This window comes from Sinocyclocheilus anshuiensis, unplaced genomic scaffold (assembly GCF_001515605.1).
Source record: "Sinocyclocheilus anshuiensis isolate Anshui unplaced genomic scaffold, SAMN03320099.WGS_v1.1 scaffold227, whole genome shotgun sequence".
NCBI classification, from domain to species: Eukaryota; Metazoa; Chordata; class Actinopteri; order Cypriniformes; family Cyprinidae; genus Sinocyclocheilus; species Sinocyclocheilus anshuiensis.
The window spans coordinates 2,723,676-2,738,367 of record NW_015549590.1 but is presented as its reverse complement, the minus strand read 5'-3'; the positions used below and the strand labels follow the sequence as shown (position 1 = coordinate 2,738,367).

At 36.7% G+C, this 14,692-nt stretch overlaps 1 protein-coding gene across 4 annotated transcripts in view; it reads left to right on the top strand.

The window, feature by feature from the left end:
• The window catches only part of LOC107658130 (septin-6-like), a 22,594-nt gene extending 8,128 nt beyond the window's left edge, over nucleotides 1–14,466 (top strand). Inside the window, exons 4-11 of one of the 4 annotated variants that reach the window (XM_016446583.1) lie at nucleotides 1,815–2,001; nucleotides 3,693–3,854; nucleotides 5,602–5,698; nucleotides 7,394–7,562; nucleotides 7,940–8,072; nucleotides 8,342–8,532; nucleotides 10,031–10,076; nucleotides 10,769–11,564. In XM_016446583.1, the coding sequence (XP_016302069.1) occupies nucleotides 1,815–2,001; nucleotides 3,693–3,854; nucleotides 5,602–5,698; nucleotides 7,394–7,562; nucleotides 7,940–8,072; nucleotides 8,342–8,532; nucleotides 10,031–10,034 (943 nt within the window). In that variant the 3' untranslated portion in view covers nucleotides 10,035–10,076; nucleotides 10,769–11,564. The other 3 variants (XM_016446582.1, XM_016446581.1, XM_016446584.1) reach the window with 3 other exon arrangements.
• The last annotated feature ends 226 nt before the right edge of the window (nucleotides 14,467–14,692 follow it).

The following is a 14,692-nucleotide window of genomic DNA, read 5'->3' as shown; positions in this document are numbered from 1 at the left end:
TGAATCTGCGTCCCATTCAGAGCTTCTGCTGTTTGTTTCGTTCAGGCATGTAGTATAATTTCACAAAGCTAGTCAGAACATTCTGTTTTTGCTACAAATTGGGTTATTATTAAATCAAATTATGTATATGAAATTATATAAATAAATGATATGAAATTATATAAATGATATGTTTATGAATTATAACAAATTAAATAACTGATTTAGGTTATTTAGGTTAAATAAAGATGTCAGTCTTTATTTTTCTTCTTTTTAGGGCAGCAGTAGCTCTATGGGCAAACCAACCATCCACATCAAAAGCTGCAGGACAGCCCACATTTCAGAAACAAATCAAAGAAAAAAATAAACAAATACTACTGTTCCAAATATTCTTAAATAACTGTAATTACAGATTTAGGTTAAATAAAGATGTCAGTCTTTATTTTTCTTCTTTTTAGGGCAGCAGTTGCTCTAGCAGCAAATCAGCCATCCACATCAAAAGCTGCAGGACAGCCCACATTTCAGAAACAAATCAAAGAAAAAATAAACAAATACTACTGTTCCAAATATTCTGTATGTTGCTCAAAATATATTGTTAATTTTTATTTTTTTTTTTACCTAGACATTTAAAATGAGCACATTTTAGAGCTGTAACAACAATACCGTGATACAGTGAAACCGTGATATTTTTGCTTAAGGTTATCATACCGTCAAAATCTCATACCGGCCCATGCCTATCCTTGACAATTCACAAAATTTTTGTTTTTGGGTGAACTATCCCTTTAATAATGCATGGAAATTTGTTGTTGGATTTAATTGTCAATGTGTGTGAAATATTTTATTATAATCATAATTTATTATTATTATATTAAACTCAGCCTGATATGTTTCATAATAGATAATAAACCTCAGATGAGAAACTAAGGTCAGCTATATTTGTCATTAGTCATGACTGCAAAGAACATTTTTTTTTTTTTTTTTTTGGAATTGCACAACAATAAATGACTTTTTACTGATCAATTAAAAGATTCCACAGAGGATTCGCTACCCTCTGATGCCCTTGGTTATTTTGGGACTTCAGAGTCTTTGATGTTTGATATGATTCTGTTGTTCCTGCTTTTCTTGATCTCTGTCATGCGACACATTTGTGTGCAGAGCTCATTATAATATAAAGGTTGGATGGTGTCCGGAAACCAGATATAACCCCACTTTCAGGTTTCTGATGCCGTAGGCCAAGAAAGTGCCAGTTATAACGGATTTTCATGGCGCTCATATTTGACTGAAACAGCATGTTATTAAGCTGAATGGTTGTGACAAGCTTTATTTTGCCTGCAGATGCGCTTTTATGAGTCTTGAGCTATCCAACTATTTATAGATGCCTGAACCAGTACCTTTTCCCCTCAAAGCTCATAGAGTTTTATTACAATCTGTCCTGGCCAAATTGCCCCCCTGGCCTTTGTCAATCATGGCCTCCTAATAATCCCCAACCACTTGATTGGCTCTATGACTCTCTCTCCTCTCCACCTGTAGCTGGTGTGTGGTGAGCGCACTGGCGCCGCTGTCCTGTGGCTGCCGTCGCATCATCCAAGTGGATGCTGCACACTGGTGGTGGTTGAGGAGAGACGCCCCATATGATTGTAAAGCGCTTTGGGTGTACAACAATACACAATAAAGCGCTATATAAATGCATCATTCATTCATCCATTCATTCATAAGTCTGAAGCTTTAAACTCTTTGTACATTAACACTAATCTTACTTAAGTGTGAGTGTTAAATTTGTGTGTTTTTTTGGCCGCAAGTAATTATTTAAACTTCTTTCATTGTTCAACTTGCAGTTACAAATCTATTGTGGAGTTCATCGATGCTCAGTTTGAAGCATACCTTCAGGAGGAACTGAAGATTAAACGCACCCTACACAGTTATCATGATACACGGATCCATGCCTGTCTGTATTTCATTGCTCCCACTGGACACTCGCTAAAGTCCCTTGACCTGGTTACTATGAAGAAGTTGGACAGTAAGGTTAGTGATGCTTTTTATTTAAAAAAAATGTTTGATCACACCTAAGTTTGACTAGTATGATGATACGGTCAGCGGTAGAAATATCTTCATCGATGCAGTATTTTAATCAAAAATACACTACTTCATGACTGTAATTTATAAATTTGTTTTAATTCTAGCAAATACAACTATAATTTAACTAATAATAACAGTAACGTCTGCTCCATATATGTGGCTTAGCATTATTTACTGTTTCACTGTGCAGAATGGTTGATGTGGTTTATTAAGCATTCAGCTGATGGCTAAACTATGTTTAATGTAATTGGAGCTGTGTAGATGGAGTCAGTGAAGGTCAGCTGTGTAATACTGCATTCTCTTTCATCTCTCTCTGTGGTGCACAGACTCCCTGAACAAAGATGCTCTTTTAGATCTGAAGCTGAGACTAACAGTTGCCTCGTATGCTTGAGAAGAGATGCCTGTGTACTCACACTGTGGCTAAACCTTTATTTAAAGTGCCTGTGTGAACCTCACAATTCATCAGTAGTAAATTACAAGAAACAGACAAAGTGTAAAGCTAGTGGCCAGGCTACTGAGAATAGTATTTAGATGGTGGTGTGGGAGGCAGGAGTGTAAAAATTGAGTGAGTGGGATCAGAGCACTCCATATGTGCACTTGTGTGTTAGAGAGAGGTGTTTGATTATAACCGCCCCTCCCCACCTAGTCTCAGCCTCAGACGTCATGCCTACGGACCGTTGGCTAAACATCTGATGCTTATGGCACACAAAAGTGGAAACACTTCAGGAGTTTCGAAGTTGTCGTCGGATTGGTTGAATTATACAGGATTTCCGGTGTGTGTGTGTGTGTGTGTGTGTATGTGTATGTGTGTGTGTGTGTGTGTGTGTGTGTGTGTGTGTGTGAGAGTCATGAGTGGAGCTGTGGAGGAGGGGTGTTTGATTATCCCCCCATTAGCATGGTTGGCACTTATCCTGCATTGGTAGTTTATATCCCCCACGAGACCTGAGATTAAAGGAATAATTCATCCAAAAAATCCTTCAAGTTGTTCCAAAACTGTCTTTCTTTTGTGGAACACAAACAAATTTTTAAAGAATATCCAGGCCATTTTTTATATACAATGTATAATGAAAGTGAATGGGGACAGAGGTTCTCCAACTGAACTACCTCTTTAAATGTCCTCTCTGAATTGGTTTCAAAGTGAATATCAAATAGCTGAGGTACATTCAGATGCGAGCATGTTGAGCTTATATAAGCTTTCACAGCATTCTATGGAGTTAATTTTAATTGCATTAGCTGCTCCTAATTAAAAATGTAAAAAGAGATGTCTGTTTGTGCAGATACATGTGTCTGCAGCAGCCTCTGCACATAAAGTAAATGCAGTCTTTTTCAGCACTCTGTGTGCCGTTTAATCAGTTTGCTCAGGCATAAAAGAGGAGAGAAGCCGAGTATCTATATTTATCTGGACTTAGCCAAATGTTCTGAGGTTGCTTTGAGTTGCTTACATCTGTATTTAGTAATTTACTGCCTGAGTGGTTGAAAGTTAGCTGTCTGAAAGGGAAATATTTACTCACTAGAGCTGTTTGGGTTTTTATGTGCACTTTAATTGGCATCTTAATTCATGTGTATATAAATTGATTTAATTTGCGATTACTGATTATTCCCAAATGCCTACAAAAAGTCTTTCTCTTTATGTACAGGTGAATATCATCCCTATCATCGCCAAATCAGATGCCATCTCAAAGAGTGAACTTGCTAAGTTCAAAATTAAGATCACAAGTGAGTTGGTGAGCAATGGCGTCCAGATATACCAGTTTCCCACTGACGATGAGACTGTGGCAGAGATCAACTCAACTATGAATGTAAGTAAAAAAAATTTGTTTTCAGCCGAAACCGTTTTGAAGGGTCAAAATCATTGAGCAAAAAGGTGTAATTTAATTAGAGCTTCTTCGATGACACCCTTTGACTGTGTCTGTGTTTTACGTGTTCACACAACATGGATACATTACTCAATAATTGTTTAAACCATAGGAAAATGTCAATAAAATAAAACAACTTGCCTCAGAAAAAAACAGTCAATGTCCAAAATACTTGTCAGCTGGAAAAAATTACTTTAGGAAGGAGAATTTTAATAAATGTATGCATTGTATTACATACTCATTTTATTTTCATTCTTTTTTTTAATATCTTTCATTATTTCACTATGTCTTTATTATTTAACGTATAGGCTACTTGAATAAATCATTTAAATTTCACAACAAATAAAATTGGAGTAGAAACATGAAATGATTTGATTAATTTATCGATTATTAAATAAACTTGTTTTTGGTTTTCAGGAAGATGAAAATGTGATTTTTGGTTTAAGTTCAGTTACTGATGTTACATGCACTAAACATGATGTTCTTTTAATGTGAATGGAGTAATAATTATTAATATTGCTTATATAAAAAACAGGCTCCTAACCCTGAAGTAGTAAGCTTTGGTGTGTAACTCATCCCACATTGTATGTGTTTCTGATATGAGTGATACCTAAAATTGTGCAGATAGTTGAGAAAAGGTTTTGCCTTTGTGTTTCTACTTCTAAAATCTAGTTACTATGTGCTATATAAGAGAACAAAACGTACTTACAGTATTTTGTATTATTTGATTACAGAAATAAGATTAAGAATGATGCATTCCTCTTCCACTTGAAATCCTTTTACATAGAATCAATCATAAATGTACTATGTCCTGTTTTGCTTGGAGAAAACACAGCCATATTTTATACTTCAGCGCTTGTCCAGTTCTCATTTCACATCACAGTTCAACAGTTTAAGTGAGAAAGAGTCCATATGGTGTCCAGCTTTCCTGCTTGTGTTTGCTCACAGGAAATGACACCACAAAAGGAGAGGCATTCTTCTTCAGTGGACTCACAACAACACACTCGTATAGAGCAGGCTGAATGAATGAATGTCAGTTCACCAAACAGTCTGTGCCTGCGGGGTTGCTGTGGAGGTCTTCCAGTACTGGTTAACCACTGAAAACAAAGATAGCTGACCTCAGGTCCCTTCCCACTCATTTCAAGTGGGATGTGCCCTCATATGTTTTTCTCAGTGGTTTTAAAGGCCATTCTTGTTTAGTAAATGTTATCTTAACAAGGTAATTTCTTTATGAGGGTTTCGCCACTGTGAGATGAGATGTAGTACTACTTAAGTATGGAGGTGGATGCTGTGTTATTCCTCTGTTATTGCTCTCTTAGAACCATACTGATTGACAGAAGAATGTATTTAGTTAAACTACTGTTTAGAAATCTTTAGAAAGCTGAGTTTTCAGCAGCCATTACTCCAGTCTTTAATGTCACATTATCCTTCAGAAATCATTCTAATATGCTGATTTGGTGCTCAAGATTTTTTTTTATTATCAATGTTGAAAACCGTTGAGCTGCTTAATATTTTTAGGTAACCCGTGATACATTTTTTTTCAGGATTCTAGAAAGTTACACAGAACAGCATGTATTTGTTAATGAAATGGATTTAAATGTTGCATAATCAAGTCTGTTACTGTCTGAACTTAAAATAGAGTATTTCTGCTAAATTATTTGTTTGTGGGTTTTTTTTTTGTGCTCTGCAGGGTCATTTGCCTTTTGCAGTGGTGGGAAGCACTGAGGAAGTGAAGATTGGGAACAAGATGGTGCGAGCACGCCAGTACCCTTGGGGAACCGTCCAGGGTAAGTGCTGGTCACGTCTTCTAGAGGAAATGACACTAAGCTCTTCCCTCTGTTTGGCCCTGGCCTCTTTGTTCAGGACATCCAAACCCATCCCATCCCTCCCTTTTTGCAGCGCCTATCCTGGACACTCCCTTTCAACACACCATCATCTTTCTCTCTTGCATTTTTTTTCACAGCAGGGCAGAATGCTAATGTATTAGGGCTGTCAGAATGAGAAACTGACCTGTAATTCCCTTGTGACTAATCACTGTGGAGCAACAGGAAAATTACGTCAGTACAGCAGTGATTGGTTGATGGCACCACAAACACAATCCCTTAGTGCAGCGTATCCCAAACTGTATTCTATGTAAATATATTTTAAAACATAATTTATTCCTGTGATGGCAAAGCTTTTCAGCAGCCATTATTCTTGTCACATGATCCTTCAGAAATTATTCTAATATGCTGATTTGCTGCTCAATAAACATTTATTATTACTGTCAATGTTAAAGAATGTTAAAGTACATACACATATTGCAGTGTCTTTTTGTCTTAAATGAAAAAGAGGATTTACAGTACAATGATGATAATTTGTCATGTTCTGTAAGCTGTACAAATCCAGCTCACTTCATTCACAATTTGTCCTGTCAGTCTTCGTTAACGTGTGGTATGCATGCAGTGATTTGATGCGTAACATTATAGCAGCAGTGCTCTGACTGGCCTCAGGCTGTCTGTGACATCACTCTGAATCTCTCTCACTCTCTCTAATCAGCGCATGAAGCCACAGGGCAGCTCATGTGCTGTTACTTAATTTAGCCTGATGGAAGGCTGACATGACTGAGGAAAATATGGATATATGTGATGTGTGTGATTTCATGCATCACTGCTGCTGTGTGTCAAGTGTTTACTCGTGATTTATGGCACATAGTTTACTTGATTAAAGGTCAAAGTTACGTGGATTAAAACCACGTAGAATGGGATGCATTTGTATGCAAATGTATATCAGCTAGTGAGCTGGTAAAAATCCTATGAACTTTTGCACAGACAAGCACCACTCACAATTTCTTCATCAAATGTAAAAAATCTGTGTTTATACTATTACAATAACAGCTGCAGGGAATGTTGTTCGTGCTAACAATACTAGATCACAGCTGGTCAGAGTTATACAAACTGACTGTTAAAAGAGGTCATGTCCTTGTATCAGTGGTATGAAATGGAATAATGCTATCAGAAGTCACATTTTTTGTAACCTCAAGATGTTAAAATTAACATTTTAAGTGTATTTTAAAAAGTGTATTAGACACTTTAAAACTGCCTATGTTAGGTTATGTAAATGGTCACCATTTCTTAAGCCATTTCTTTCTTTTTTTTTTATCACTGTCTTTACAAGATTTTTTTTTTTTTCAGATATTCAGAAAAGTCTCTCAATTACACAATGACATACAAAACAGCTTGTATGCATCTATAAGAATTAAACGCATGCTTAAAATACATTGTTGTACCACTGTTACTTAAGATAGTGTCATGTCATCTTTTCCATTAACTACCCAGATCTTTAACTCTTAGACTAACTCCAACCTTGAATGTAATGTAGTAAGTAATGTGTATGGCATGTCCAGGAGGAAGTTATTCCCTTCTCTTTTCTTGTGCCTGTATCACTGTGGCGGTCATTGGTGGTAATTTTCCATCGGACATGATGTGTTTTGTGTTTTCCAGTGGAGAATGAGAATCACTGTGATTTCGTGAAGCTGAGAGAAATGCTGATCAGGGTCAACATGGAGGACCTGCGAGAGCAGACTCACACTCGCCACTATGAGCTATACCGCCGCTGCAAGCTGGAGGAGATGGGTTTCAAAGACACAGACCCTGACAGCAAACCCTTCAGGTGAAGAGTGTCACAATCGCACTGAATGATCTGGAAAAAGTTCTCCACCACAACCTATGACATAAAGATTTATAGTCTGCATTTACAGGCAGGGTAAATGTAATGGTAAAAGGGATAGTTCACTTATATGCGCACCCTCAAGTCATTCCAAACCTATAAGACTTTGGTTCATCTTCAAAACAAATTAAGATCATTTTAGAGAGACCCTTCATTGAAAGTCCAGGTAACCAAAAAAACCCCGAAAAGATCCAAGAAGATTAAAAAGGCATTGTGAAGCAAATCCATATGAACTGAGTGGCTTAATCTCAGCGGTTTAATTCATTTTAGGTGAACTATCCCTTTAAAACAATCTTTTGTGTGTGGTTTGTTGTGTTCAGCCTCCAGGAAACATACGAGGCCAAGAGGAATGAGTTCATGGGTGAGCTGCAGAAGAAAGAGGAGGAGATGAGGCAGATGTTTGTCCAGAGAGTCAAAGAGAAGGAGGCAGAGCTGAAAGAGGCAGAAAAGGAGGTTTGGGATTTATTTATAAAAAATGTTTTGAAGACCGTAATTAAAGCACTTTTGTAACAAATGTATTCAAAGTGTTATCCACAGCTCATGCAGTACATGGTATGTACATATACTGTAGTAGCTGTATAGCTGGTCTGGATTAAACGATCAAATGCATCCAAACATTTAAAAAAAAAAAGAGTCAGTGGTTACTTCTCTAAATTGAACTATTTTACAGTAGCTTTGTGTGTTTAGTAACATATACTGACTCTGTGGTGTTCACTTCACAGCTTCATGAAAAGTTTGACCGTCTCAAGAAGCTTCACCAGGATGAGAAGAAGAAACTAGAGGACAAGAAGAAGGCTCTTGATGATGAGCTAAACGGCTTCAAGCAGAAGAAGACGGCTGCTGAGCTGCTGCAGGCCCAGACCCTGCAGGCAGGGAGCTCCGCCACACTCAAGAAGGATAAAGAGAGGAAAAAGTAAGTATTGACCTCTACATGGTTCCTAACCCTCGCAACCTTCCCTTCCCGAGATACCAGAAGATCACGATGCAGGAGAACATGTGTGAACGTCTGTACGTGTGTGTGCATTTCACTGAACGCTCAAGTAATATTGCAAGGAACGTTAAATTTAGATAATGAATAATAGTAATGGAGTTGACAGTGCAGTGATGTGAAAATTAAAGTTCTAGTTTGAGTATATACACTACTGTTCAAAAGTTTTTACGATTTTTTTTTTTTTTTTAAGAAAATATTTTTATTCAGCAAAGATGCATTAAATTAGATGTTAAATTTAGATTAGGTTTGTTTAAAAGAAATGCCTTTAAAAAAAAAAAATCACATTTTCCACAAAATATATTAAACAGCATAACTTTTCAACACTCAAAATAATGAATGTTTCTTGAGAACCACATTTGCATATTATAAAGATTTTCTTGTCAACTCTGAGGACTGAAGTAATGGCTGCTGAAAATTCAGCTTTGCCATCACAAGAATAATTTTCATTTTTAGATATATGAAAATAGATAATTTATTTTAAATTGTAATAATATTTCACATTAATACTGTTTTTACTGTATTTAATTAAATAATGCATCCTTGGTAAGCGTAAGAGAATTATTTAAACAACATCCTACCCCAAACTTTGGAACAGTAGTGAAGATACTCATATTGTTGTGCATTTATAATATAAAACATCCACTACATCTCTTTACATTACCCAGTCTGGTGTGTGGTAGAAATCTTGTATGAATATAACATGTTAGACAGTTCAATATCGTCGTTATAATTATATATGCTCTATAATTCTAGTTTTCATGGTATTAAATGATTACATTATTAACAATACAATATTGCATTCACTTATTGCATTGCGATCATGCACATCCAATCTGAAAAGGGTACTAGTAATCAGAGCTCAAATAAATTGCTTCAATAATGCTGGTAATCACTCATGGTTGTGTATTCAAGCTGATTTGCTGCATTCACCTGAGTGTTATATGGGAGGAAGACACTTGCACTGACAAGGTTTACGTTTTTGTTGTTTGGTTGTTTTTTTTCATATCAATCTCTTCAGTTTTTAACTGTTTCCCCCGCTTAAGCTTCTTGTATGTCCTCACAAGGCAGCACTTTTCACAGCAATGAGATACTGAGGAAACACTGTTAATTGTTGGTGTCATGCAATAAAGGAGATGCTTTTTATTTTTGCAGTACATAATGTGCAAGATTGTCCCAATCCAAATCCAAACTTACAGCCTTTACATTAACAGTCCAGATTCGTACCACTTTCTCCTCCACGCTCCTGTGTGTGTTATTTATTCCTGTGTGTATATCAAAGATAGCCAGAGAAATGGTCCAGTTTTCCTCAGTGCTCTTGCAAGGCAGGGCATGTAGAGTATTCATTGTTTGATGTTGCATGTAAGGTGTCTTGTCTAGTTTGTGAACGTGTCATGTACGTCTCATCCATGCTGTTTTCCAGTTAACTCCTCACCTGCTCCCAGTCCTGCATGAGACACCTTATGCTGGTAAGGCTTTCAAAGTATATCTTAAGGCACAAGCCCTCATTCGCGAGGGAGCTAAATTACAAAAACACATGTAATGATGATGGTCAGTTAGACTGATCCTGTAATTGCGGTGTTGAAGCACTGCAGTAGTAATTACAGCTTTTCCTATTCATGCTTAAAAGTGCTGGTAATGTGAACATCTTTGTGGCTGCAGCAGGGGATATTATGTCACCAGCGCCAGGCGAGAGTTTATTGCTCTCTCTGTGTGATGTGCAGCCGTCTGCCATCTGAATCCATAACAATCTGCTGTTGTTTGCACTCCACTGCTCTTCCACGATCTTGCACAAAAGAGCCTTTAATGGCTCAGCTCCTACAGCTGGGCCACACTAGTCCACCACTTGGCCTTAAAATAATGCTGTTGTTGAGTGAGCCATCCCTTGCCACAGACATCTTAGCAATAGTTAAAGAACACATTATTGTTAAAGTTGGGATATCCGGTTCATGTACATAACACAAAAGAGGAGACCATGTAATGAATTTTATCTGGTACAAATAGAGAACAATTCTAAGCCTTACCACATGCACCCCCTGCAACCGCTTTGAAATGTTTTAACAGATGCACGACTAACATTTTTGATAGTTTTTTAATTAATGTGTATACAACAGTGTGTAACCTGTAGGGAACAATAATCTTCCTTCTCTCTCGTTTCCAGTTCAGGATTCCTGTAGAATGTGCTCCCCCTGCCCGCTGTGAATGAGCTCTTCCCTCCTCAGTGTTCCTGAGCAATGCTGTTCCCGTTCCCTCCCCCCTCTCTCCCATCCCGTCCCATCCCGTCCCCCCAGTTTCATGCATAACACAGCTGAGGAGGGATATTAACTGTGAATGGAATCCTTCTTTAGATTGTTTAACTCCTTTTTTTTCTTTTTTCTTTTTTTTCTTTTTTTTTTCTTTACATGCGATTGTTTTTTTTCTTTGTTTTACTTGCTGTGTTATGATGTCATGATGATATTGCTTTGTTCTGCATGACTAGTGTTTGATTCAACTTTAATATGTGTGGCAACTGTTGTGGGTATGCAGTAGTTGAGTACACTGGTTAAAATGGGACAAATTCTATTAGTAGTACCATAATTGTCATTAGTGTTATAATAGGAAGATGTATGAGCTGCTTTCAGTTCAGTCTTGCAGTGAGATTTAAGGCATTTTACCCTGTTTTCTAATTGAACATGATGTTTTGTCTCATTTTAGCTCATGCATGTTATACAGATGCTGTCTGGTCATCTGTAGCCATACCTCAATGTTTTTTTTTATAAACCTGTTATTGCTATGCTTGTATTAGTTTAGAAAAACTTTGGCACATCTCATCCAAATGTAAGCACCTTTTATAACTTTATTTTTGTGACATTTTATTTTTCACAAAAAAAAACAAAAAACTTTCTAATAAATAAATATCAATTGCAAAGGGATCAATATTTGTATCAGTAATAAAGGGCCTTTCATAAACCTTTAAACTGTGGGAAAGTCATTGTGTATGAAAATCAGACAATTAATTCTACATTTTATTATTTGCATTATTCATAAAAGTGTGACTGAATGTTTATGCACTCAGGGTGAGCGTATATAATGAGACTAATCATTCATCTGAATTTATTTTCTAAAGGTTTGGCCTGTATTCTCAAGTGAAGTGTTTTGACCACCACCACAAGTCAAATGACATAAACGTCATTATAAGATCCTTGCATGAGGAAGTTTAGTCTAGGCAAGTTTTCTGAGTCACTGCAGGAAATGACAGGTTAATTTTGAGTTTCTCAATGATATTTTCAAAGCTACGATTAAAGATGGACTGTTCAGCAAAATCAAAGTGATTCTGTTGGTTCTATGCTGGATGACAGTGTTTTGTATTGTATCTGGATGCTGGTCTTTCATCAGGTGGTATTGATGTGATTGATATTTATCATCTATTAACGCTTTTGCTCCCTCCAGTGTCCCTGCTCACTGCCGTGTGTGTATTTACTTTCCTTTGCAGTAATCCCTGGCTCTGCACTGAGTAGTATGGCTTTGATAAGGGACCAGGCCCAGACTCTTTGGTTAACCGGTACCCCAAGGCTAAGGGGGAGGCAGTGTGGACCAAGCCCCTCTGCGTTTCTCATAAATCACCTCTTGTATTTTGATTTTTGGGCTCTTTCTGCAGCTTTTACTAACATTTGTATTTATTGTGTTACCAAAACCTTTGCTTAAGGCTGTGCTTTTTTGCGGTGTGTGATTTTTGATGCTTTGTGTGACTAATATGCTTAAAGGGAATAGTTCACCCAAAAATTTAAATTTGCTAAACCTTTAATCACTTCAGGCCATCCAGGATGTAGATTAATTTGTTTCTTCATCAGAACAGATTTGGATAAGTTGCCATTACATCACTTGCTCACCAATGGATCCTCTGCAGTGAATGGGTGCCGTCAGAATGAGAGTTCAAACGACTGATCACAATAATCCACAAGTAATCCACACCACTCCAGTTCATCAAAGTTTTCACCCATTCACTTCAGAGAATCCATTGGTGAGCTAGTAATGCAATGCAATGCTAAATTTCTTCAAATCTGTTCCGATGAAGAAACAAACTCTTCTACATGAGGGAGAGAAATTATTTAGGGTGGTGAATTATTTCTTTCAAATTTGTGCCTCTTTCAGAGAAGTGGGGAGGGCAAATGCAATCATTATAATCACTGTCCCAGATAATCTGTTTTATTCTTCACTAAGTTTTAGATTAGGTTAATGTTGACCACAGTTTTAAATAGAGAATGCGAGATGAGCTAATCCATGCACATTTAAAAGCAAATGCACAATGCATTTGAAGCAAGGCAGAAGGACGGTGTGTTCCTATCCGCCCTCATTCCGAATGCTTCATGCTTTTGGCTGGCAAAAGAAAAAACCGAGTGCCCATTTCCAGTTGACTGATATAAACTTGTCTTCCCACTGGTGCTGTTGAGTTTAGTGGCCTCCTGATACTTTCTCTAATCTGCGTTTGTCTCCTCTCTTCTTCTAGCTTCTTTTAACTCTGTCTTGGCCACCTGTTGGAAGAGGGGATTGCAGCTTCCACGAGAACTAAGCATCCACTCTTCTTGTCTTTTTCACTCCGTCAGCCTTGTTTGAATATTTTGTTTAATTGTTTTAATTTTATTTTTAAACTTTCATGCTGTGTGCCCTGTTGAACATGGCCTTATGTGGGCTTAACATGGTATTTTTCAACAAATATTAGCTCTGTTTCCTAATTAGGGCATGCTAAGCAGTCCCTCATTAGTATTTTTACAGACATCGTTTGCTGGTGACACCAGATCCAAAGCTCTAGTAGAAAGGCTGTGAACTAAAGGAATGCTTTGGAGTTTTTTCAGTTAAGCTTTTTATGTCTATGATATTGCCTTGCAGTCTCAATCTGTTCAATTAAACAATAATTTTGTTTCTTTCATGAATACATGTGTTCGTGAATGAACCTGCATGTCCTCATCAACATTAACATGGTGTTAACTGTGAGGAGCGAACGGATACTAACTTATTTGCAAACACTATGTATAATTTAGGGTATGAATTAAGCGGAGTAAGATTATCTTTAATAAGACTTGAAAACATTTTGACACGCTGGCTGTGAATTTTGAGAAAATCCAAAGAAAATGGGCCCGAAAGTTCCTGTTAAGCAAGAGATGTTTAATTGTAATTTAATTAGAATCTTTATTTGAAAGCATGAGGTAAATATAAGCAAAATCTGAGAGGTTTGTATTGTATGTTTTGTAATGCCCTATACATTTCAAGTCGTAAATAGTCGCACCAATATAGTCATACACTTTATTTAAAATATAATCTTAAAGAATAATAACACCTATTGAAATACCATGTAGGTCACATTCAGTGCCACTTTTTATATTCTTTATCTTCTGTTCTTTTGCATGCCCTGAACATATTTTTGTTTATATATGGAGTTATTCTTTGCTTAGACATATGTACACTTTCTTTTTATTACAACTTTATTACATGTATTTATTCCAGGTACAATGTGCAGTTACATTCAATTCCCATTTTGCCAAATATTGTATTTAGATATGTCAAGGAGTTTCAGTCATTTCATTTAAAATACGTCAGTTATGAGGTACAGACAGTCATGCATACGTGCAGTACATATAATTTATAAGGACCTATTTTGCTTAGCAATGTCAAGACATGTTTTAATGATTAATTACATTATTGACAAGTGACTGTTTTCTGTGTGAAACATTTTGGGTGTCAAGACTGGCCTACATTTTTCTAGTCATCTTCCATATTTTCCCCTTAATGTCAATTACCCCCACCCCTGTAATACCAGAAATTTGTGAAATATTTAACTGTAGTAAGATTCCATGGTGTACATTTTCAATAAAACATTTAAAAACCTGACATGCTATTTCATAATTTACCCTCCAAATGATTTTATTTATATATATATATATATATATATATATAGTATCTCACAGAAGTGATACACCCCTCACATTTTTGTAAATATTTTATTGTATCTTTTCATGTGACAACACTGAAGAAATGACACTTTGCTACAATGTAAAGTAGTGAGTGTACAGCTTGTATAACAGTGTAAATTTGCTGTCCCCTCAAAATA